The 22,398-nt window shown below is 40.4% G+C and overlaps 1 protein-coding gene across 2 annotated transcripts in view; it reads left to right on the top strand.

The window, feature by feature from the left end:
* The first annotated feature begins 17,886 nt into the window (after positions 1 to 17,886).
* PHACTR3 (phosphatase and actin regulator 3) overlaps positions 17,887 to 22,398 on the top strand; it is a 115,189-nt gene continuing 110,677 nt past the window's right edge. Inside the window, exon 1 of one of the 2 annotated variants that reach the window (XM_074843226.1) lies at positions 17,887 to 18,300. In XM_074843226.1, the coding sequence (XP_074699327.1) occupies positions 18,192 to 18,300 (109 nt within the window). In that variant the 5' untranslated portion in view covers positions 17,887 to 18,191. The remainder of the gene's footprint in view (positions 18,301 to 22,398) is intronic. The other variant, XM_074843227.1, reaches the window with a different exon arrangement.

The following is a 22,398-nucleotide window of genomic DNA, read 5'->3' as shown; positions in this document are numbered from 1 at the left end:
AGGAATGGCTAGTTCTTCAGTGGAGGGGGAGGCTCTTTGGTGGAAGAAGGTGGTGCTGCAGGGTTTACAGTTAGGTAAATTGATGGCTTTTCCCCATCTAGTCACTCTTCTTTATGGTTCAGGAAGGCAAAGAAGGTGCCAGGAGAATGATGTGTTTTTCAGAGAATAGATTGATGTGCTTGTTTATGGAGGAGAGGGGAATGCTAGCAGTATGCAGGTTAAAGGGGTGCCAAATTCTATTAAAAATACTGCTCTGAAGACGTAGGGAAGAAGACTTTGTGAGAGGGACACAAGATTCAGAGAAAGGAAGGAATGCCGACTGCACTCGGGAAACTTTTTTTATCAATCCTGGGAGCAATGTATAATGTATTGAATTTTAAGAGAGAAAGAAAAAAAATCACTTTTGTGGTAACTGATTTTAAAACAGGAATTCAAGCACTTTGAGCAGAGCAGGGTGGTTTTTTTTTTTTTTTTTCAGAATGCCTACAGCTGCTCAATTACGCAAATGACAGATGCTTATCTGTTAGAAAAAAAAATGGTAAAATCCATTTCTAGGCTTGAAGCAAAATCAAGGCATATGGGACATGAGGAACTACTGCAGTTCCTGTAAGCATTTTTGCAGGCAATTCCTAGAAGGAGTCTAGATCCAAGGTTTCCTAGAAAAGCTGGGAAAATTCCTGGGAAGGTTCTAAACCTAGGAAGGGAAATTCCTAGAAGAGCACAGGAAGTACCTCAGGTTCTAGATCCAGGAATCCCCATAAAAAGTGAGAATATTCCAGGAAAGGTTGTAGGTATAGTAAACCTTAGAAAAGGTCTCAGTCCAGGAATTCCTAGAAAGGTTATACATTCAGGAATACCTACAAAGGCTAGGAAAACTCCTAGAAAATATCTAGATCAATTAATTCCAAGAAAGTGCTAGGAAATGATTTGAAAATTTCTCAATACAGTAAATCATAGCATAGGTCTCAATCTAGGTATTCTTAGGAAGGTTCTTGATCCAGGATGTCCTAGAAAGGCTGGGAAAATTCTTAGAAAGCACAAAATATTCGAAAAACATTTATAGACCCCATAATTTCCAAAAAGACTTAGAGAATTCCTGAAAAAGCTTCAAGAATTCCTAGAAAAAACTAGGAAGATTCTTACAAAACTGCCAGAATTTCTAACAAGGCTTTTCAACCTGAAATACTGAGAAAGCCTGAGAAAATCTCTAGCAAACTGCAGGAGTTCTTAGCAAAATTCTAGACACCCCCTTCCTCCAAATTCCTAGAATGTCCTGGAGGAGTCTGCTAGGTGACAGGGATTCACAGGAATGCTGTACGTATGGTAGGGCAGTTGTAGGGATTCCTAGAAATACATTAAACACCAGAGTTCCTGGAACACCCCAGGGAATTCCCATAAAACTCCAGAATTTCCTAGCAATTTTGAAAGAGTACAGGGAAAACTCCTAGAAAGCACATGAAAAATTCCTAGAGAGCATCAGGACATTCCCAGAGAGCATCCAAAAATTACTAGAAAGCTTTGGGAATATTCCTGGTAACTTCCCTGGGAGAATTCCTAGAATGCATTTGGGGGCATTAGAGAAATTCCCAGAAAGCATCATGGAAAATTCTCAGAAAGCCATCAGGAAAATTCCTAGAAAGTACCTGTGCTAAGTCCTGGAAAGCAGGTGGGAAAATTCATAGAAAGTAATCTAAATGCAATAAAAAATACTTCGATTGACCATTCCTTCTTTCCCTAACCCTACATCACAAACACTTTAAAGATTTGGAGATAATTCAGCTTGAGCAAACAAACCTTCAGAATCTTCAGCAATTTTCAGAGGATGGGAAACCTTCTTTCCTGGCCCTGTGAGTGATAGAGCATCACCTACTAAATCCATTAGACATCACTTGGGAACTTAACGCCAAATTTTAATTTTTTTATAAACCTTTCTATATTAATGAATTTTCACATATTTGCCTGCACACCTTTAAACATAAAAAGCTCTATTGATTTAGTCTATGTATTTTAAGAGTCATAAAGATTCATTCATTATAAATTCTGAAACAGATCAAAATTTCAGTATTTTCAGCATCTGAACATAAAAATGGTTCAGCCAAAAAGCAATAATGTGAAGTGTATAGGCACTGACTTTTTCCTACTGAAGCTAAGCCAGAGAAAAAGAATGAACAGTTAAATACAAACTTCGGTTAATCTGCATGCAAATCAATGCAAACATACAAATCAATCACCAAAGTATACACTCTAATCACTAAGGAATAGATAAAAGTTTCCTTCTGAAGGTGTGACTCTCAAATCTGCAGATTTATTAACTTCTATGAGAGGTCATGGATTTTAACAAACTGTTCACACTTCTTCAGTCATTTTGACTGTGACCTGAATGCTGTTTATTCTAATTTGCTTAAACAAATTGTTTGAGTAATTTTTACATCTCATCACTTGATCTAAAGCCAGTAACACTTTCTGTACAGCCAAATGACTTCCTAGCTAAGCATTTTGGTACTGTAAAAGTAAACAGAAATGCAGTCTCACTTATATAGTTTCTTCATAACTGGTGAAGAAGTACAAAAACCAACAAATATACAGGGACACCCATGATTTTCTTTTTTTTTTTTTTTTTAATAGTTTGGTTCAACTGTCATAGAAGCAACATGGGCTTTGTCACTAAGTACTTCAAACCAAACCTGCTAGTTAAGTTTTCAAGTTTAACACTGGAATAAACAGGCTGGCAAACTAAGTTGGGGATCTGCAACTCAAGGTAGGGTTTTTTCAGTCTGGTCTATTTAGGTTCTTATGTGATGAACACCATTGTCATGGGTATGGTCTTCCCCATTGCCATGTGTTCCATTTACACAGGTGGTCCTAACGTTTCATCTCTTGAGAATCCAGTTTACAGCTGCTCTGACTCAGTAATGCCGACAGAGGTAGTAAAATTTCACTTCAGTATAAGCGGCTCTGCCTCTCAGCACCCATTTAGTAAGTAAGGAAACACCATTCTGCAACAATCTCTTTGCTGACCACAGCTGCACTAATCACTTGCTCTAAATAGAACTGCAGACCTGATGACGAAAACTTTGGATTTCTGTGCAGCTCCTTATCTTCTGAGAATTTGCTTTCTTCTACAATCACTGCCAAATTTTAAGCTACAGCCCTTCCACCTTCTGCTCATACAATAAGCTGAATGATACCAATGACTTCGGTGAGAAAGTCCTCCCAAAAAGCACAGAAGAGCTTTGAAAGGACAATGCATAAACATGTCAAGGTCTCTGACAGCTGATTTCAGAAAGCAGTATGAAAAGAGAAAAAAAAATGCCTCAAGGCACAGGTACTTCAAAAGAAAAAAAATGCAATTCTTTTCTGGGGGAATATGGGAAATGGGCCATATGAGATCTACAAAAATACACTGTTGATCAGATAAGGAAACATCAAATACTAGGATCAGGAAGAAAGGAGCAGATTCATTCATGCAGCACCTTCCCTTTAAATCACCACTTCTAAGAGTTTGCTTATGTATTTTACATAGAACCACCCCATTCACGGTTTACTGAATCATAATGATTTGAGGTAAAAGTTTTCCAAGCACTAAGCTAAAATGAAACTAGATTCACCAAAGGTTACCTATACAGCATACATCAAAGCATCATCATTCAGTCTGTAAAAACAGCCCATACATTAATTACTATAGTGGACTTTTCCTGGCTACGTTACAGATCCCTGTGAAACTCTACTGAGCAAGAAATAAATGTTGATGTAAGAAGTCCTCACCAAGTGTAATAATTGTGTAAAACGAAATGCCAGAGGTGCTAAAATCTTTACTTAATATACTCTATTTTGTGCAAAACACAAGAGGATTCTTTACAAATGTCATGAAAAAAGCCTTTCATATTTAACTTCCCATTGTATTTCTGTATTTGGCTACCACGCCCTACTTTGGAAAAGCTACAATCACATAGTGCTCTCTAGTGGCTGTCAGTCAAAAAACCTCTCCAGGCTGCAATCCCAGGTATAAAAACCCGCAAAATAATCAAAATACTCAGCTGCCCTTGTAGTCAGCCATGACTCGCTGAAAGAACAGCGCTTCTGACAAAGAGGATCAAACCTAGCACACAGGTAGCCTAGTACACAGGTAGTCCTGTCTGTTTGCAACAGCTTGTAGAAATGGGTTTGAAACACCGTTAATTACAATTAATCAGAGCTGACATTTTTAATGTGGAAGTAAAAAAGTTTCTGTTTAAATGAGAATAAATTTGGCATTTTAGTATGTCTCCAGACTCATTGACCTTACATCTTTAGCATCTCACAGACTAGTAGATAGTGACTTAAGGCACAGACTCAGGTAACTCATGACACAGAGAAAAAGGTGAGTACCAGTTATATTCCTTCTCTTCCCTTGCTGAGTGTGATCACAGTCCTGCATGTTTAATAAATTGTTGTGAAGCTGTTTCAACAACAAACTTATCACCTTGTCCAGATACACAAGCTGGTCACTGGATATGAAGAGAGTTGGGATCAGTTTGTAAAATTTCCTCTTAAGAAATTATCAAGTCTGGGGAGGGAGAAGGCACTTGTGTTTGTCTCAGCCTTTGGCACTGACCCAAGTCTTTATTCTCTGTTAAGGACTGAATTTTGTAATACTAGTGCAAATATTGATGTGCCTGGAATTATACAGAAAAAATTTTACACATTTGTTGATACTTTAGTATACTAGGTGTCTCACCAGATGGTATCAAAACAGGGGACCTTCTGACTCTTTAACGAACTCCACCTGTGCCAGATTTCTTCCTCATCCTACAAACAGCAGTGTGAGGGGAAAACCATTCCCTTCAGCTCCATCTAGACTTCCCAGTTCAGATGACCACATTGCAAAATGGGTGCCTATTTTGAGCTATTAAAACCCTACTATTTTACTGTGCTTAAAACATAAGTCATAAACCAGGCATGGGGCCATCAGTCTTCTCCCTCTCCCTGAGCTTTCCAGATCGGAGCTTCATGTGAAGACAGTGCAGAGCCCAGGGAAGATCCTGAGTTCTGTGAGGCTGAAGAGAAAGATGGTTTACTGGGCTGACCCTCTTTAGGAAGTTCAGCTCAGCACAGAGCCAGCAAATGCACCCATCTGGAACCCACACATACCACACCCCAGCCAAAAACAAGACAAAAAGTTAACTGTTAAAATTGCTTACTTGAATTTTTGTTTTATGTAAGGATTCCTTAAAAAAAATACATTTAGGTACATTTTCAAAACTGAATGGGCAAATATTTGTCTCTAAGAATTTTACAGTACATTTCTTGAGTGCAAGAAGTATAACAGGTCAGAATACGATAAATGAAAGGTAAATTCTGGGAGCATCCGAGTCAACCATACTTTTTCTTAGCGTTGAAATATGAAGCATTCCAGACAACTAACCCACATTCCATCTCAGTGCCAAGTCAGAATGCAAGGTCAGGGAAATATACCCAAAAACTACCCTGAATTATTTTTAGAGTAGCACAACACTAAAACATAAAAACACAGGACTTCTGTTGCTACCAGTGTTGAACTCAATCTTGTGACCAAGAAGAAAATAAAATCAAGGAGCACTCCAGTGTGATTTCTTTCTAATACATAGAACTTCATTTTCCTAACCTTTCAGAAAGCTTTTCTCTAGAGCTTTTTTCAACTATGCTTTATTTCTACTTTTCTACCACACTGTAAGATTTGTAACATAATTAAAAAGATGTGAAAAATCCAGTATGAATACATATTAGATATTGGTCTTTAGAATCCTAAATAATGTAAAAATTTGGTTAAGTCTGCCAGTACTTCTCAACCTCCATCATCACAATAATAATACCTCATAACAGTTTGGGAAATTCCTGGATACTAATGCAGTGGAGGATTGCTTCTGTCATAGATGACTTTCTCAAGACCTCTGAAGTTCTGGTATCTAACAGTCTGACAGGAGACTATTATCCTCTGCCCACAGTAACTGACACAGTTCTGTAACCATTGGCCTGTTAACACCACTGTTGTCAAATGTCTTACTAAAGATAAATTATACTTTGGTATTTGTTACTTCAGATGCATAAATAAAGGCTAGATGGCAAAATTACCCTTTAAAATAATTACATAATTCCTGTGGCTCGCTGGTAGACACACCAATAATTTCCTCTACACAATAATGTTTCATCAGTGTATTCTCTCAGCTCCATCAGATATTTATTCAGCCAAATAAAGCACAAATCGCTGAGCATAAAACCACTACCAAGTGTTTGCAGTACCATCCATTAGCTTCATGACTTCCTTGACAGCACAAAGGATTGCAGACTGCCAGTTATAACTAATAGAGCTCCCTAGGGTCTTAAGCAGAGCTCCTCATTACACTGGATGGGGAAATGCAGGTTAAGAGTCAAAAGTAAAATGGACCCAAACCTGGTCCTAGTGTTTGACAGAATTGCAAATATCTCTGTAAACAATATTATATGACATTTGCATCGGGCAGAATACACAGGCTGTTGTATGCTTACATTGTCAGCTAGTCTTCTATGCAGGAAATCCAATAGGAGGCCCACATGAAAATTTAAGTAGTACATACTATATCATTCATATGCACATATATAACATCTTTACAAATGGAGAAAAAGATTCATTTTGATTGCTTCAGTTCATAACGCATTAATAAACAGAATTTTTGTAACAGCCACAAAGCCAAGGGAGAAAGAAGACAAAATGTTAAAATAATTAATGACTTCTGAATGATTTTTGAAGAAGCAAACCTACTGACATCTTCCCTGACTGATCTAATTTCCACTGATTATTTCCACTTTATTATTTCTGGGGGGGGGGAAACCAATACAACACCAGCAAAAAACACCCTGTTTGCTAGTTCACTAAGCAAGGGTATAATTACCTAATTATAAATACTATGGGTCATACAATCTCTTAGCTGTATGGACATGTACCTCCAATATGCACGCCTACAAATGACTAGCAAGATTTCTAAGAAGTCATTCATGTACGTAATTATTTGCATATTTATCAAAAATTTGTTACAGGTCTCTGTATTTCAAATTGGGTTAGAATAAAAGATTTTTAGACTACATGTTAATAATAAAAAAACCACTTCTGCAACTGGACCTTAAGACTTGAAGGACCTGGCCTTGAAGAAGTAATTTGTAGGAGGTCTAAAATACCTATATGGTTCACAGATGGTATCAAATTGATCTTGGGAATTCTTTTCCAATGCAATTTTTTTATATCTAGCCCTAGAAGTATAACAATGATGAATGGCCTCAAGTTGTGCCGGGGAGGTTTAGATTGGATATTAGGAAAAATTTCTTCACTGAAAGGGTTGTTAAGCATTGGAACAGGCTGCCCAGAGTTGAGTCACTATTCCTGAAGGTATTTAAAATATGTGTAGATGTAGCACTTAAGGACATGGTTTAGTGGTGGACTTGGTAGTGTTAGGTTTATGGTTGGAGTCAACGATCTTACAGGTCCTTTCCAACCTAAATGATGATATGAATGAGAGGCACATATTAGGGACAACCTCTAAGTGAAAACCCTAAGACTCTTTCTATTGACTTCAAAGAGGTTTGGATCAAGCTCTAAAGCCCACTCCATATTCCAGCTTGCTCATGTCTCTGATTTTAGTACCATTCCTGGTGTTGTTTCTGGTATAAATTGGCATGCTTTCCCATTTACTTAACACTGCTGTACACTTGCCCAGTATTGATGCACACTGTATACAACCCAAATGACTAAAACCTTTCAATGTTTACAAACACGTCTGACAGCATGCAGATTTTCCTTGTTGCTCTGGCTTCACATTAGATTTTGCCAATGGCTTTAAAATAGTGGAAGCAGCTGGGGCTGTTGGCCTTGCAGTGTACAAGTTCAGAGCCACATCCAGTGTCCTTCAAAGACATTGGTAGCACTTCCTTAAATCCACTCCTCTCTACAGCATTTCAGAGTGCTGCCCAAATTTATTAGTGAGTGATGAGACTGCTTTGTTAGAATGTCACTTTCTGTGTAATTACACGATAAGAGGACTTTGCCAACGAAATGCCCATAAATCATTCTTGCACAGCACACCCTACTGAGCTTGTAATTTGCAAACCTGTCAGTTGTGCTGATGCAACTCTTCATTTGACCATACAGAAAATCTGATCACTGACATAAAATGGGTTAGAAGCAGCTCTAAAGAAACAGGATTGGGTTTTAACCTTCATTTTTTCAGTGATTCAGTTTGTACCACAGTCCCACAACTACACTGGCACAATTTTGGAGACAGCAAATTACAATGCACAGAACAAGCAGGTCAAAGCAGAACTTCTGAAACCAAATTACTGTTGAAGTCACTATGTCATGTAAGCATACTCCTGTGTTTTAACAGACATGGTAATCCTAGTGAAGAAAGACTCCTGCCTTTTAAATACTAACTTGTATACGCTCATAAATTCTGGATCAGAATTTGGCTCTTAATAAGTTTATCAGAAACAGCATTTGTGAAATCCTACTTGCACTTTTATTCCAACATGGCACTTGGCCTAGCAAGGATCTTTGTAACAACCATCTGAATTTTGACCTCACTGGAAGAGTATGACAGGCAAGATCTGCATTTTACTTGTTGGATAAAGGTGTTGAAGGATTTGTTTCCAAAAATACATGAGATCAAAGCTGCATAGTCTGAAAGTGTTCACCCAATTACAGTCTACTGCTGTTTGTAAGTCAGACTGGTGAAGTGTATTTTACAATAGAAATGCAGTACAGAAATTTCCATGATTAAATTGTTCTGACTTTGCTTATGACAATGTCATAGCCTCCAGCTTTGAAGTCATGAAACAGAAGATGTCTAATTCTATCTTGGGCTAACTTTTCAGGTTAAAAGTTTACTATTAGAACTGATCCTAGAAAACCAACCACTATCTCTGTCCATCAAATAAGTTGTCTTTAAATTGCTAAGAAGCCTGCCCTTCCAAAATTTGCAGCAAGATGGCATCTGCACCATTAAGAAACAGCATACTAAACTGCAATACAGTAGATGAGCAGATTGTTTTAGGATTTCTTGCTGTCATGGCAACATACACAACTGTAAAAAAAAAGATACTTAAGAACTTAAAAAAAAAAATTATCCTCAGTTTTTGCTGAAGAAAAAGACTTCAGAAAGACTTACTGCATCTGCAAAAGAGCAGAAACACAACCTCCCCAGCAATAATGTTATGCACATGCATATTTTGCCTTAATGAGGATGCAAAACACTACATAAATGCTTACTTCATCTCTTAGAAAGCAGTAACTTTACTATGTAGGAATGGTATTCAGTCCTAGTTTTCCTTAAAATTCAACTAAAAATTCCTAGAATCTATTTGTAGCTGTTCTACTTCCCTTCCCAAGTCTTGCTTCAGGAATTGGTAAGTGGGAAATTGAATGGATGAGGCCATCCCAAGGTCCCAGACACATATAAAACTAGGCAACACACAGAAGCACTCAGAGAAGTAAGAAGATGTGCCATAGAGTGACCACTGCATTCCTCCCTGGGGAAGCTCCAACAGCAAGTTTAATTCTCTTAGATCAGTTCTGTACACCGCAGCTCCACTGACTCTTCTGTTGCACTGAGTAGCACCCGTATGAGAACTGGAACTGGTGGCTATGACTTCTGGGGAGTCATGCAATACACAAGTTCAATCTCAAAACAGATATTGTGCTGCTAACTTGGCCCTTGCTTATTATGAGTTTGAATCAATTTGACCTTTCATCCTCTTACCTTCAGCTGCTGATCAACACTAGCATTCCTATATTCTCTCCCATGAAGACAAGCCTAAGTCAGCTCCCAGTTACATGAAGTTGTGTCCCCTGTGAGATGCTCATAAATTATAATTATGATGGTATTCACTAGATTTCAGGTCCCCAAGAACTGCAACTGTGATCTACTGAAGGAAGCGCTGACACTAGTTTCACATATCCCTGGCCCCCCAAAGTATTTTAACTCTTCAGCTGCCAAATTTCTTGTGTATCGCGGTCAGTGTGTGAAATACCAGGCAAAGTTCTGTGTTACACAAGAAATGAAACCGATATGCAGATGACATCAAAGTGCCATTGAAATAAGTGTTGAAACTTATACTAACATGAGTGGAATCACAATTTTGTCCTGCAACTCTGTGTCAAAGATTCCTCAGCTCTCATCCAATTAGCACAGAACACCAATTTTCTCTTTCAGCTTCTCCTGACAACTGAATGATCTTTGCTATTTGAATTAATTTGAAAAAGTTATACATCAAAGTTATTCCAGATTTGGTAACAGCAACATGAGATCTGAATCAGAATGTACTGTCTGAATAAAATACATAATAAAAAGAAAGGACATCTCTGATAAGGGTACAAATTATCCAAACTTATCCCTGAAAAAATGAGCTGTGTTGCTTCTAAAATACAAGCACTTCAAACGGCAAAGCCTAAGCAAAACAAAGGCTCCTCTTTTTCATATATATTTTATTTCCTCATGGAATTTAAGTGCTCAAAACAGTTATTAAAAAAGTATATTTATTTTCTAAGCAATTTACCACTTGCAAGGAGAAAGCAAACATCATTACAATAATTACAATATATTTGTCTTCCTTGCCCTGCACTCCTGTATCACTTACCCTGAGAGATGGAACCCGAGATCCAATGATGTGAGTGAGATAAATGGAAAGCATAGGAGCTGCAGTCACCTGCATACTGCATGTGTTCTGGTAATACTGCACGCTGATCTTATTGAAACATGCCAATATAAAACATTTCACAACATGTACTAAATGTAGGGGTGTTATGGTGATTACTTGAAATACATGTGTACCAATACGATTTACTCACCTGTTCGCTGTTCCATACGTCTGAGAATGTCTCTCTGTTCCATACATCCAGAAAAGTCTCTCTGTTCCATAACAGAGAAAAGACAGAGTATGTAAAAAAAGGACTAAACTGCAATTATGGATAAACCTAAGTGATGTGTTAATCTCTAGCACCCATGTAAACAGAGTTTCATGCTCTCTCCAATAATATTGGGGATCACATTACAGTTTAGGAGGAAGCCTTTCACACCACAATTCCTTCCCAAACATATGCCCTCCTGTTCTTGGAACAAACTAATCAGAATTACGTAAATCAGACTTTCATAAGCAAGTGGCAAGCATTTTTCTAATAATCCAAAAATCAATTAGTAGCAGATGCTAAGTTTTAGCCATTTGTGAACTTCCCCCACTTTAGTATACTAAGTCAAATAGCTTACATCATTTTTTTCTCTTCTTCAATACATTCAAGTGATTTTGAAACATAAATAATGGAAAGAAAACAATATATATAGAAAAAGGTGACAGACATAATTGATCAATGGAAGGGTTGCGTTAGTGAAAAGCTCAGGTACTTCAGGCATGGTATGCAAGATGAAAACTGGCAAAGCTTCTGGACGTACTGCAACCAGGCAGAACGAGGAGTTAAACAGAAGAGCCAGATAGCTGCAAATCTGTCACAGTGCTTATTAATGCCCATGACAGTTCCAGGGTCACAGCCCTGGAAGAATGAAATGGAGAACAGCAGTTTTCCTAATGAAGTCTCAACTGGATGCACATCATTCCTCCCATATTTCTTCCTTGCTGGGCACACAGGTGAGGAAGGTGACTAGCACATGCTGTCCACAACGCCCTCCTGACACTCCTTTCACTAATAGTGCCAAGCCTGGGCTTAAAGAACACTCGGGCAAGTCAAGACTGACTGTTACAAACCCTTCACTAGCATGCCTTGGCTATTTTTAGTGTGAAGAAAAGTTCGAAAGTTTTACGAAATTCAGTTAAGACAGAAATCAAATATTCACCTGTGGCTTTTTAGCAAGCAAAGGCCTAAACATAAAACAGTTTCCAGCTGCTTGGAAATCACTGAGAAAGCAGCCTTCCCTCCTCCCCTTATTAAAATAGGAGGGAAAAAAGTCTTTAAACAGCTGATATGATCAAACTATTGACTAACAATATTTATACAGTGTTATATGGGCCTACAGTGTTTTCATAAAATGAGGTTCCTGATTCTACAGAGCTAAAGTGAAACTCCAAGACCGAGCCCCCGCCCAGTTGAGATCTGTCCCAGTTTAACCTCAGGGCAGGACGGGGATCCTGCCGGAGAGGCTTTCCCCGGGCTCCGCCCCGCGGGATGCGGGCGGCAAACCCTGCGGCGAGCACCCGCCGCTGCGCAGGTTGGGTCAAACCCCGTCGCAAGCGGAAAGGGAAAGTGGGGAGACAGCCCGCCCGCGGGGCGCCTACCTCCGAGGGAGCCTCCTCTCGGGCTGCCGGGAGGCTGCGAGGGCGTCCCGGGGCCGGATCCCCCCCGGAGGCTGTGAGGGCGCCGCCGCCCTGAGGGGAGACGCGCCTCGCGCGCCAACGGCTCGCGCCCGGCGGGGCGGGAACCGCGGCCGTTCCTCAGGCGAAAAGCATCTTAACGGGGGAAATGACACCCGTGCGAAGGGAGCCTGCGGCGATGCTGCGGGGGAAATGACACCAGCAGGAAATTTCCCTCTCAGGTGAGCCAAGATCTCACCTGTGAGGACAGCCCTGGGCCTCGGGATTCGGGCCAGACTACAGCGATTAACGTGCAGATCAGGCATGATCGGGTATCTTCTGACCCTTAAATATGTCAAAGAACAATTTAATGATTCAAAGTGGAATTTCCTAATTCCAGTGGCAAACTTTTTCTGGGATCTTAACCTTGCATTTTTTATATTTACAACACCACCTTCTTTAAGCTATTTCTATTATCCTGAAGTCTAAAACCTGTACCACTTATGTTACAAATGTAATAAATACTTCACTGGGTTTTCCCATATTATTTAGTAGAGCTTGCAGGGTCTCGATTACACTGGGCGTGGCTTTCAGACATCCCATGTCCAGTTTTTCATAGTTTTGGATATCTGAGACCATGGAATACTTTGAAGATGAAAGTGAGAATACTAAGGAACTTCGAGCCATATGCCTTCTTAAGAACACTGCCTGTAAAAAAGAGATCTGTATACAAGAATATTTGTTCCCCAAAAGGCAATACAGAAAGGAGGGAGATTTGGACCTGCTATGGAAGTTTTATATACACCCCTTTTCCTCAGACATACTGAGGTCCAAGGGGAACAAAAAATGGAGAGGAAAATCAGATTCATCCATTCAGAGTGGAAACTGGCACAAACAGTACTTAAATGGCACATCACCTCTAGCTTGGCTAGTTTTGATAGCACTGCAGGAGTCCTCCCCTGTCCTCCACACACAGCTGCCTTTTCCTTGCTTCTTATGCACAATTATTACAGTAATCGCATACCTGTAACTCTCTGCTGGCCTTGGCATGCCACAGACAGGAGTTCCCTCCCATAAACTGATATGTTGCTGTTACTATTGTAAGCTGCATAATTTGGAATAACTGACATAAGAGTAGATGTTCCCCTTCTCATTGTCATTGCACTGGTACCTAGCAGGACTTATGTGAGTCAAGAAGGCTGGCAGCTGAGCTGACTGTTTTCCTTTACATTTTTCCCTGCCTCTTCCTTTCCTGTTCCTTCACTTACCAAATGACAGAGCGAGCACTAGAGCTGTGAGAGAAAGCAAACATGAAAATCAGATGGGTGATTCCTAGAATAGCTCTTGAGTATCAGAGATGTTAACTGTGAATCTGTACATGGAGCCACCAATAAACAAGTCCCTGGTACTTACTCATTTTTTATTTGCCTTCCATAGTAGCAACTACATCATCATGCTTTGGAGAAGACATCTTTCAAGCCTTTGTACTTCAAGTTGTGACTGCTGGATGATACTTATATCTCTTCTCAGTGACATGCATTTATCTTATTGACAATTAAAGGCTCAAAATAGGCCCTATGTCCTCTTTACCAAGAAAGCATCTGAGCATCTGAGTAAGACGAGAGCCTTTTGAGCATGGGAATGCTCATCCTTATTGTTACTGTTAGCATACTGAATTACAACAAGCTGGCATAAAAATCTAAAAAACTAGGTTAAGACTCACAAGCAACAAAACAAATGCTTTCTGTTGCTGCATCTAAGAAAACCGCTCTGAGCAAGGCTGTTTGTCCTTTGGTCATCAAAACAATTTTAACATGAAAGCTGATACTGTCAATCCAAATGTATCCTGAACTCATTTTTCTAAATAACAGCACGGAAAGAAAGATCAGGGTTATGCTCAGAGATCACATGTAGGCTTCAGATTAATGAAAATGAGGTTATTTAATATTATGCTGATTCTAGAAAAACAGTACTGACATGACTCACCTCTTTTCTTTCTCCTCAGAAAATCATTCCTTTCTAACACAAGTTCAGATTTCTCTTTGTAGAACTAGATCATGAAACAGGACTTCAGCTGTCTGTCAAACAGCAAGCAAATTGATCATGCATACCATTTTTATAATTTCATTTAAAAATTTTTATCAAGGAAAGGCACATCAAATGGACATGCATTGGTTTGGTTGTGGAATATGCATCCAGCTAAATAAATTTTATTTTCTCTTTTGTGTTCCTTGCGTGGATATTTCATTTTAAGAAGTATTTTTCTGCAACCGAATGAATGCCAATAGCAGAAATATCTGCCACTGAGCTAGAAAAATCTCATAACTTTTCATCATAAATATCAAAGGCTAGAAATCCTCTGAGAGAAATAAAACATATCAGATCATTGTACTTTCTCGGAAAATGTTGCAAACTTGTTTACCACAAGACTGCTATAGTGAGAAAATAAACCAAATAAAAGGAGAACCATGTTTCTACTAATAGTTGTTCTGATCCTGCAAATATTTTTGTTTGTGACATTTATAGAATTAAATCAAATAGTACAAGGGAGCTTAAGGACAATTTTTCAGGTGCTTAGTACCCACAGCTAGAACCAGGTTTAGTTTCATTCCAATTTCAGAAGGATTTACAAATCAATAGACTTAAAATATGTTGGTTAGTGCATGCCTCTATCAACTTCTGTTTACTTCTGTGAAAATGCTCCATTCCTTTTGGCATTGGTACTTCAACACAAAGAAGAGACTTTGCCTCACATTTATTTTTCCTGTGAAAAGCTTTGCCCCCAGAAGGAATTCAGGGCCTGCTTTAAGGTAAGGAAATGTAAAGTACAAATAGATACATCATCATCATTGTATATGAAACTTGAAAGTAAGAGACATGCAGATAATAGTTTTACATGAGAGACATTATTTAGCAACATCAGTTTAAACAATTTAACATGATTTTTTTTTTTCCTTGTACTCCCTCCCCCAAACATGATGATTTGGAAATAGCAAGGTGGCCTAGGGGCAGCTCTGTCAGCTGGCATGCACTGCACCGAGGATTTATTCCCAGACGGAGTCTCTTGATGCTTGGTTTGGCAGGAATGAGAGAAAATGAAACGTTTTAACTAAGTTAAAACATCAAGGCAGATTCCAGTCTTGTTTGACTGATTTCTATCAGATAATATTTTAGGATTCAAAGAACCCTATAAAGTGTCCTCTACAGAGGCAATCAGTATGCAAGCTGGTTAAAAATATGTCAGTCTCATCTCATGTGCTGCTACACAGTACTAAAACTGTCTTGGATTGAAAATATTTTAATAAATTCATTCTTGTACAAATGCTTAAATCTGATATGGAACTTTTCAGCTATGTATTTTATACAAGAAACCAGTATGATGCTTCATTGCAGAAAGCAGGTATATCAATTAGTACAAACAGACTCTCACAGTAAATCAGTAGAAACCATCAGCATTTTCTAGCACAACCTAAAAGCTATATAGAGAAAAAACACTTAAAACTTGCTACTTCCTCTCTTTTTAGGACTAAAAATAGATTTGGCTTTTTATTTCACTAGAAAGGGGAAAATTTCTTACTTGAAAATTGGGGCCAGTACCTATGTTAGACTGGGCTATCTGTATGCATAGAAAAAAAATCTCCCAGAAGTAATTTTTAGAGTTCACGACTCCCTTTCAAAGTTGAGTCATGGCAACTCAAAAGCTTGGCTTGAGGGGGAAAGTAGTACAAAATATATCCAGATCTCTTTAAAGCATCCCTTAAACAAGTGTTTTGGATTTGCTTGTTTGTTTCCCTGGAAATGTTTTATACCACGATAAAAACGGTTCATTTAGCTGTCTTTTTGGAATTATGATGTGTCGTTTGACTGGCAAGGCTTAGAAGAAGTTATAAAAACTGACACTGAAAACGTGTCAAGATGGCAATGTTAAGCTTTCAAAAAAACTGACTTGCAAAACGCCCTTGCTACCTTAATTTATTCCATTGTGATACAGCTTAGATTCCACTACCACACGCTACTTTTTCCTTGGGATCTACCTTATACACAGCAAGAAGGGATAGAACTCGCTGAATGAGAAACACTTTGATATGTTGCTTTAAACTCTTTGTTCAGTATCTGCTCTCGTGACAAGATTCACACTCCCTGTTCGGTGCAGCTGCTTACCCCAGCTGTGGGCAGACGTTACCACAACAGCCACACACAGGCCTTGTTCAAACGGAGTCTTTGAAGAATTTTCTTATCAAGCTCTACATTAAATACAGGCCCACAGACTGTTTTGGTTATTTTGAAGCCACAAAGTTGACCAGACCTAAGGGAATACATAACCCAAAGGTGACTCCCAAATGAGATGTGTGCAGGTGGTTAACTTTGAAACTCCTGCTTAAAGGAAAAAGGCAAATACAGTTCTCAGAGCGATAGATGTGATGAACCCCCCAAAATACAACAAAGACACAACGCCACAACCGCTTGGTTTGCTTCTAATTTCAGAAATGGCTAAAACACACTTGCTTTATAGAAGATATGAAAAATGTTTTCCATGTGTTTCTGCAAAACCAAATATGTACATGAACAAATGACTGCATTAATGAAAATTTTCTGACACAAAGTTTCATCCCTAAAACCTGGCAACCTTATACCTGTCTTATGACAGGATCTCGGTCAGCTTTGCCTATAACCATTGCTCCTGAATCAGCCTAAGAATCGACTTGAAGGAATGTGTAGTTCTTAACGCTGGTTCCATACAAAGACAAAAGCGATGTTTAATGTGCGGTCCCCAACAGTACCCTGCTGTAACAAACGAGGAGAGAACCCGCGTGATCCTAACAAGTGCTGACTGAGCGTTCTGCGGGACTTCACTAGGAGAGCAATTAGTGTCCCTGATTTTGCAGGTCAACGCTCCAAGCAGATACTACCCGGGGCACTGGGCACACACAAGCTGCCCCTTTGCTGGCACCCACCACAAGATGGGGAGAAGGCACCTTTCACCTAAGGAAAAATTCCATAAAAAAGGTTATTCCCTTTAAACAAATTCCCAAACCAGACTATTCAGCCCGGGGGGAAATACCCTCTTTCCCCGGGGTGGCCGGGGGACGCCGCCTTTGCCACAAAACTTCCCCCAGCCTAAGGGGCGACATAGGGCGCGTCCCCCCGGCTCCGCGGAGAGCCGCCACCGCCGCTCGTCCCGTCAGGGAGGAACCAGCGCTTTCCGAAACACCTGCACCCCACAGCCCCCCCCCCCCCCGCCCGCCTCCGGGCATCCCCCGGGCGAAGACAGGCAGGGGACACCGAGCCCCGCAGCGCTCCCACCCGAGGGGCGGATTGGGGGGGGAGGGAATGGGGGGGGGACGGGACACCGGGCGGGGGCGTGACAGCCCCAGTCACGTGCTCCCGGTGGGGGCGGAACCCCGAGGCCACGCGCACCTGCGGCGGCCCCCGCCTTTGTGCAGTGCAGGTGCAGCGCCCGCCCCCCCCCGCCGTGACGTCACGCGGCCGCTCGCGGGGCACCATGGGAGAATCCCAATGTTTTCCAACGGATGCGCTCAGCAGCGCGGCGGCTTGAGGCGACTCCGGGAGCGACGCTCGGGGCGGGGGGGGGTGGGGGGCATCCCGGGAGGGGGTGTCGGCGGCGGCGGGGGGCCGGGCCGGCGGCCCGCGCCCCGGCTCTTCCCCACCCCGCCAGGCAGCATGGCCCACCCCCCTGAGGCGCCCGAGGCTGCCCCCTGAGTGCCCGGTGCCGGCGGAGCGCCCCGCCGCAGCCTGCCGACGGCGCCGGGGAAGATGCTGCCGCGGCTGGGCTTGCCCGGCTGACGCCCCGCCGCCGCCGCACCCCCGTCCCCATTGTCCCCCGGCCGCCTCCGGCTCTATGAGCGCCTCCTCCTCCCCCCGCCTCTGAGCTTCCCGCCCTCCACCTCATGGCTGCATCGGAAGAAGGGACCGGCTGCTTTCTCCCGCGAGGCAGGTCGCAGAGTGACCCCAGCATCCTCACCGACCCCGCGGGCCCCGGCGCCGGGGAGCACCCAGGTAACGGCCCCGCTCTCCCCGGCGGCGCTGGGGCGGGCGGGCAGGGGCGCGCCGGCATCATCCGCCAATTTGTAGCGCGCCCGCCCCGGCCAGGCAGGGAATTGGGAACATATTTTCTGCAGTAAGTGCTGAAACGATGCAGCGGCTTAGCTCCAAATAGGATTACGGCGGAGCTCTCCCCGTGGCTTTGCAATCGCACCCAAGTGAGGGTGCGGGGGGCGCCGGGGTCCCCGGGGGTGCCCCCGGGCGCAGCGCTCCGGCGCGGCAGCGGTTAACGCTGCGACCGAGGTCCGCGCACGGCTAATTTATCACTGGGGTGGGGTGGGGGGAAATAAGGTCTAATAAAGCAGGCTGTTTGCATGGGATCACCATGGAGACAAGGGGAAGCAGAGTCATAATTAAACGCTTTCTCCCCACAAGAAGGTAATTTTCACTTCATGGGGAGAAGCGTAATCTTCTTATGAAGTGTAGGCACAGAGGGTGGTGCCTGGGGGCACGGCCGAATCGCTAGTATATAAATAGAGTATTGTGATTAGATTTTTTTTACTTAACAATGGCTAATGGTGTTGTCAGCTTAACTTCACTTTGAGGAATAAGTCTAAATGTCTGTTGATGGTGACTCAGTAATTTCAGGTTGTCAACATCTAAGCAATGATGACCCCCCTTTAGAAAAAAAACAAATAACTACATCACTTCGATGTGATGTGATTGCAGGGAAAGGCACAACAACAAGCTGGAAGCAAAGGCTAAGAGCCAGTTTACTCTCAATTTATCTGAATAGATGGTCATACAAGAACTGGAAGGTTTCTTTATGAGAAAAGGAGCAATCAAAACAGCATAAGACAATGAATGGGGTGTTGATCATCTCTGCCCGTTACACTGAATTCTAAACCTAGAAATGGGTTTGGGTTTTGGGTCCGGCACTATCAGCCTGGAAGAGACAGTCCCTGAATACAATTTTGGATTGAACTTTAGTTCTGACTTTTTTTCAGATTAGTGAGTAAAAATAAAATAGCCCAGGCTCTCTTCATACACCTGCTATACTGCTTCCTTCTGAGCCGATGGGGATATTAATATTTGTAACTATTTTAAGATCTTCTGTTTATTTGTCTTATCAAGCAATTCTGAGCACCTTGCTCTGGAGTGAAATACAAATTAAATTAAGGCAAACAGTAGACGATTTATCTCTGATGCCCAAGTGTTCCGATACCCTAAGTGAAGGGAACAAAGGACTCTTCTAACATGAACTGCTCGACTCACTCCCAAAGGGGCAATCTTGCCTGAAAGAGGAATGTATGTTTCTGCCATTTGATTTCTGGAAGCAGAAGTGACTAATGAAAGGAAGGCATATGCAATCTCAGTTTTAATTGCTCTATATTATTTTCTGCTATTTAATTATTTTGGCCTTTGTGAAATATACAACGAAGAAAGTACACAACATGTCTGACAAATAGACAAAGATATAAACATTATTATGCTTTTTGTAAGGAGAAAGAGCTATCAGTACTAAGTAGCATTTTTTTCCCCAAATACAGACTTCATCAGATAAGACAATGTCCCATTGCAATGCAGAAGCTATACTAATATGCAAGATGTCTTTTATATACATGTAAAATATTTTATATGTATTGTGTTATACATACAATCTGTGGAGAGAAACACAAGATGATAAATATATATGTTTTTTGTCCAGGTAGGCATAAACAATAGTAGAGTTAGCACATTTGGTAAGCTTTTCAGGTTTTAAATTTGTTTATCAAATAGTATTGAACATCTCTATGCTTCAAAATGATAATAAAATGAACACAAATTACTTAATTTAAATAATATTTTACCCTACAGTGTTGCAAGTCATCACTATGAGCAATTTCATACAATCGGCTACTCAAAAAACTGAAATACAATTTATTGTAAGAATTATGCATGCTGGATGACATAAATGTAATTTATTTTATTATTCTGGAAAATAATTTTATCATTATAATATCAACATAACCACTTATGGACTCCTAAGTCAAAAGAAAGTCTTAAGGGCACTAAATGATACATACAAATTTTGTGTTTACATCCCAACCCTGCTCACAGACAAACTATGTAGAGTAGTAAGTCTGAACAGGTAGGATCCTTTGTTAATTTAAAAAATTAATTTTCATTAACATTTAAGTAATTAATTTAAATTATACAGACAAGTCCATAACAAGATATGGATATAACTGAAGGATTGCTATGAAAACATTCCTACTTTTATTTGGCATTTGAATGCTACTATATTCCTATTGGAGATGCACTCTTGTTTTGCAATATTTTCTTGAATGCATGATGTGGTCAGGGATTATTCTGCACCAATTCATTTGGCTATGTCTACTGTAGTAAAGTATATCAAGATAGAAATGTGGTAGTAGATGAAGCCAGACTATATTCTAAATATTTTTCTGGTGTTCAAGAGGGTTTGTTTAAAGACATAGTTTATATTCCTCCTCTTGACCTGTACAATTACAGTTTTTTTTTTTTTTTTTAACCCAGCTTTATACAGGAAATTTCAGTGACATAGCTGAGAATGTAGAGGTGGCAGCATATAGCTTTTCATGTTTACTTAAGAAAATCCTCTGATGCAGTGCTTCATTTTCCTTCCTCTCTTGAAACACCAGCTTAACAGTAGTATTGACTGTGCACAGCATGGTTACAAGACTTGCTGGCTGTCTTGCACAACTTCAGAATCTTCTATCGCTGGACCATATAATCTGGTTTTAGCTGATACTGAGTAAACATCACATTCAAGGAACTCAGGATGAACAGACTGCAGATAGCAAGTGTTAGTTCACCTTCCTATTGCTTTCATTTGCAATTTTTTAAATGATTTATTGCTTGAGGTCAAATCTCAAAGGGAGTTTCCCAAGTGAGAACAAAGCTGAAGTTTCTTTTTTGGGTGTTTGTTTGTTTTGCTTTTTTAAAGAGGACTCCCTGTTCTTCCAGCAAGAGCACAGAATAACTAACTGGATGGTTCAAATAGTGTTAGATGTTGATTTTTGAGAAGTTCCGGGCACTGGCAATCCAGACTGATGCCAGCAGAAGCTGCAATTACTCCAAGCCTTGAACAATCAGGGCTTCATGATAAAGCTTCTTATCTAGTGTGCTTTTCTTCACAAAGCATTCACTGTAGAAATGAAAAGCTATTTTATAACCTTGATTTACTAGAACAGATGTAATCTTTACAGACTACAGTGAATTTTATCACATGTAAAAAACTTAAAAGATTAACATATGTCACTATGAGCTTATTAAATGTTCCTGTAGTAAATAAGATAAACAAGGTGTTCACTAAACTAGACTAGAGGTTGTTAATAGCTATTTATTCTAAAATAGAGATAGAAATTCACTGATTTAGATCCTTCACATGCAACTTTAATTAAACAGCAGTTCCTCAGAGTGATCAATTAAGATGTCTCAGTCATGGTCTGAGAAGAAAATACAGACTTCACTTATCTGTGCAGACTCTACTGACAAACAGATAGTTTCCTCCAGCATTTAAATGGTGCATATAGTTCCTATTGGTAGTGTAGAGAGTACTGGAAATACTACAGGAAAGATAAGAAGAAATTAATGTTTCTTTGTTTTAATTGAATCGGTTATTTTCTCCTTTAAGACAAAATAATGCATTTCAGCCTGTTATTTAAGTGAACTATTTTATGGCCACTGAGCAATATTTTATGAGAATGACTATAGTACAGTGCACACTGGACATCATATTTCAGTCTTTATTTAAGCATGCTGCCATACTGAATGAGCAAGCCATAAAATGGAATATGTCCTGAACTTGAGAAACACACATCAAAATACTTATGTCTTGCTTAACTATAGACTGTCTCTAGCCTCTGCTGTTGTTAAGGAAGTGAATCTCATTTTTCTTATTGTGCCATGACTTGATGCCAGATTGACAGCAGAAGAATCCCAATCAACACAACTTTCGTTTGGAAATCCTCATAGGAAAGAGTTATAAAACCAGTAGCATCCTTCCCTGCTGCCATATAAGATGGCTGTTCAAAGTCCCATTGTTTTCATGGAGTTTGGGAGAAGGCCAGAATATCCAGTTGTATCAGA

Source organism: Strix aluco, chromosome 17 (genome assembly GCF_031877795.1).
Source record: "Strix aluco isolate bStrAlu1 chromosome 17, bStrAlu1.hap1, whole genome shotgun sequence".
In the NCBI taxonomy this organism is placed as follows: Eukaryota; Metazoa; Chordata; class Aves; order Strigiformes; family Strigidae; genus Strix; species Strix aluco.
This window is presented reverse-complemented; position numbering and strand designations above follow the sequence as displayed.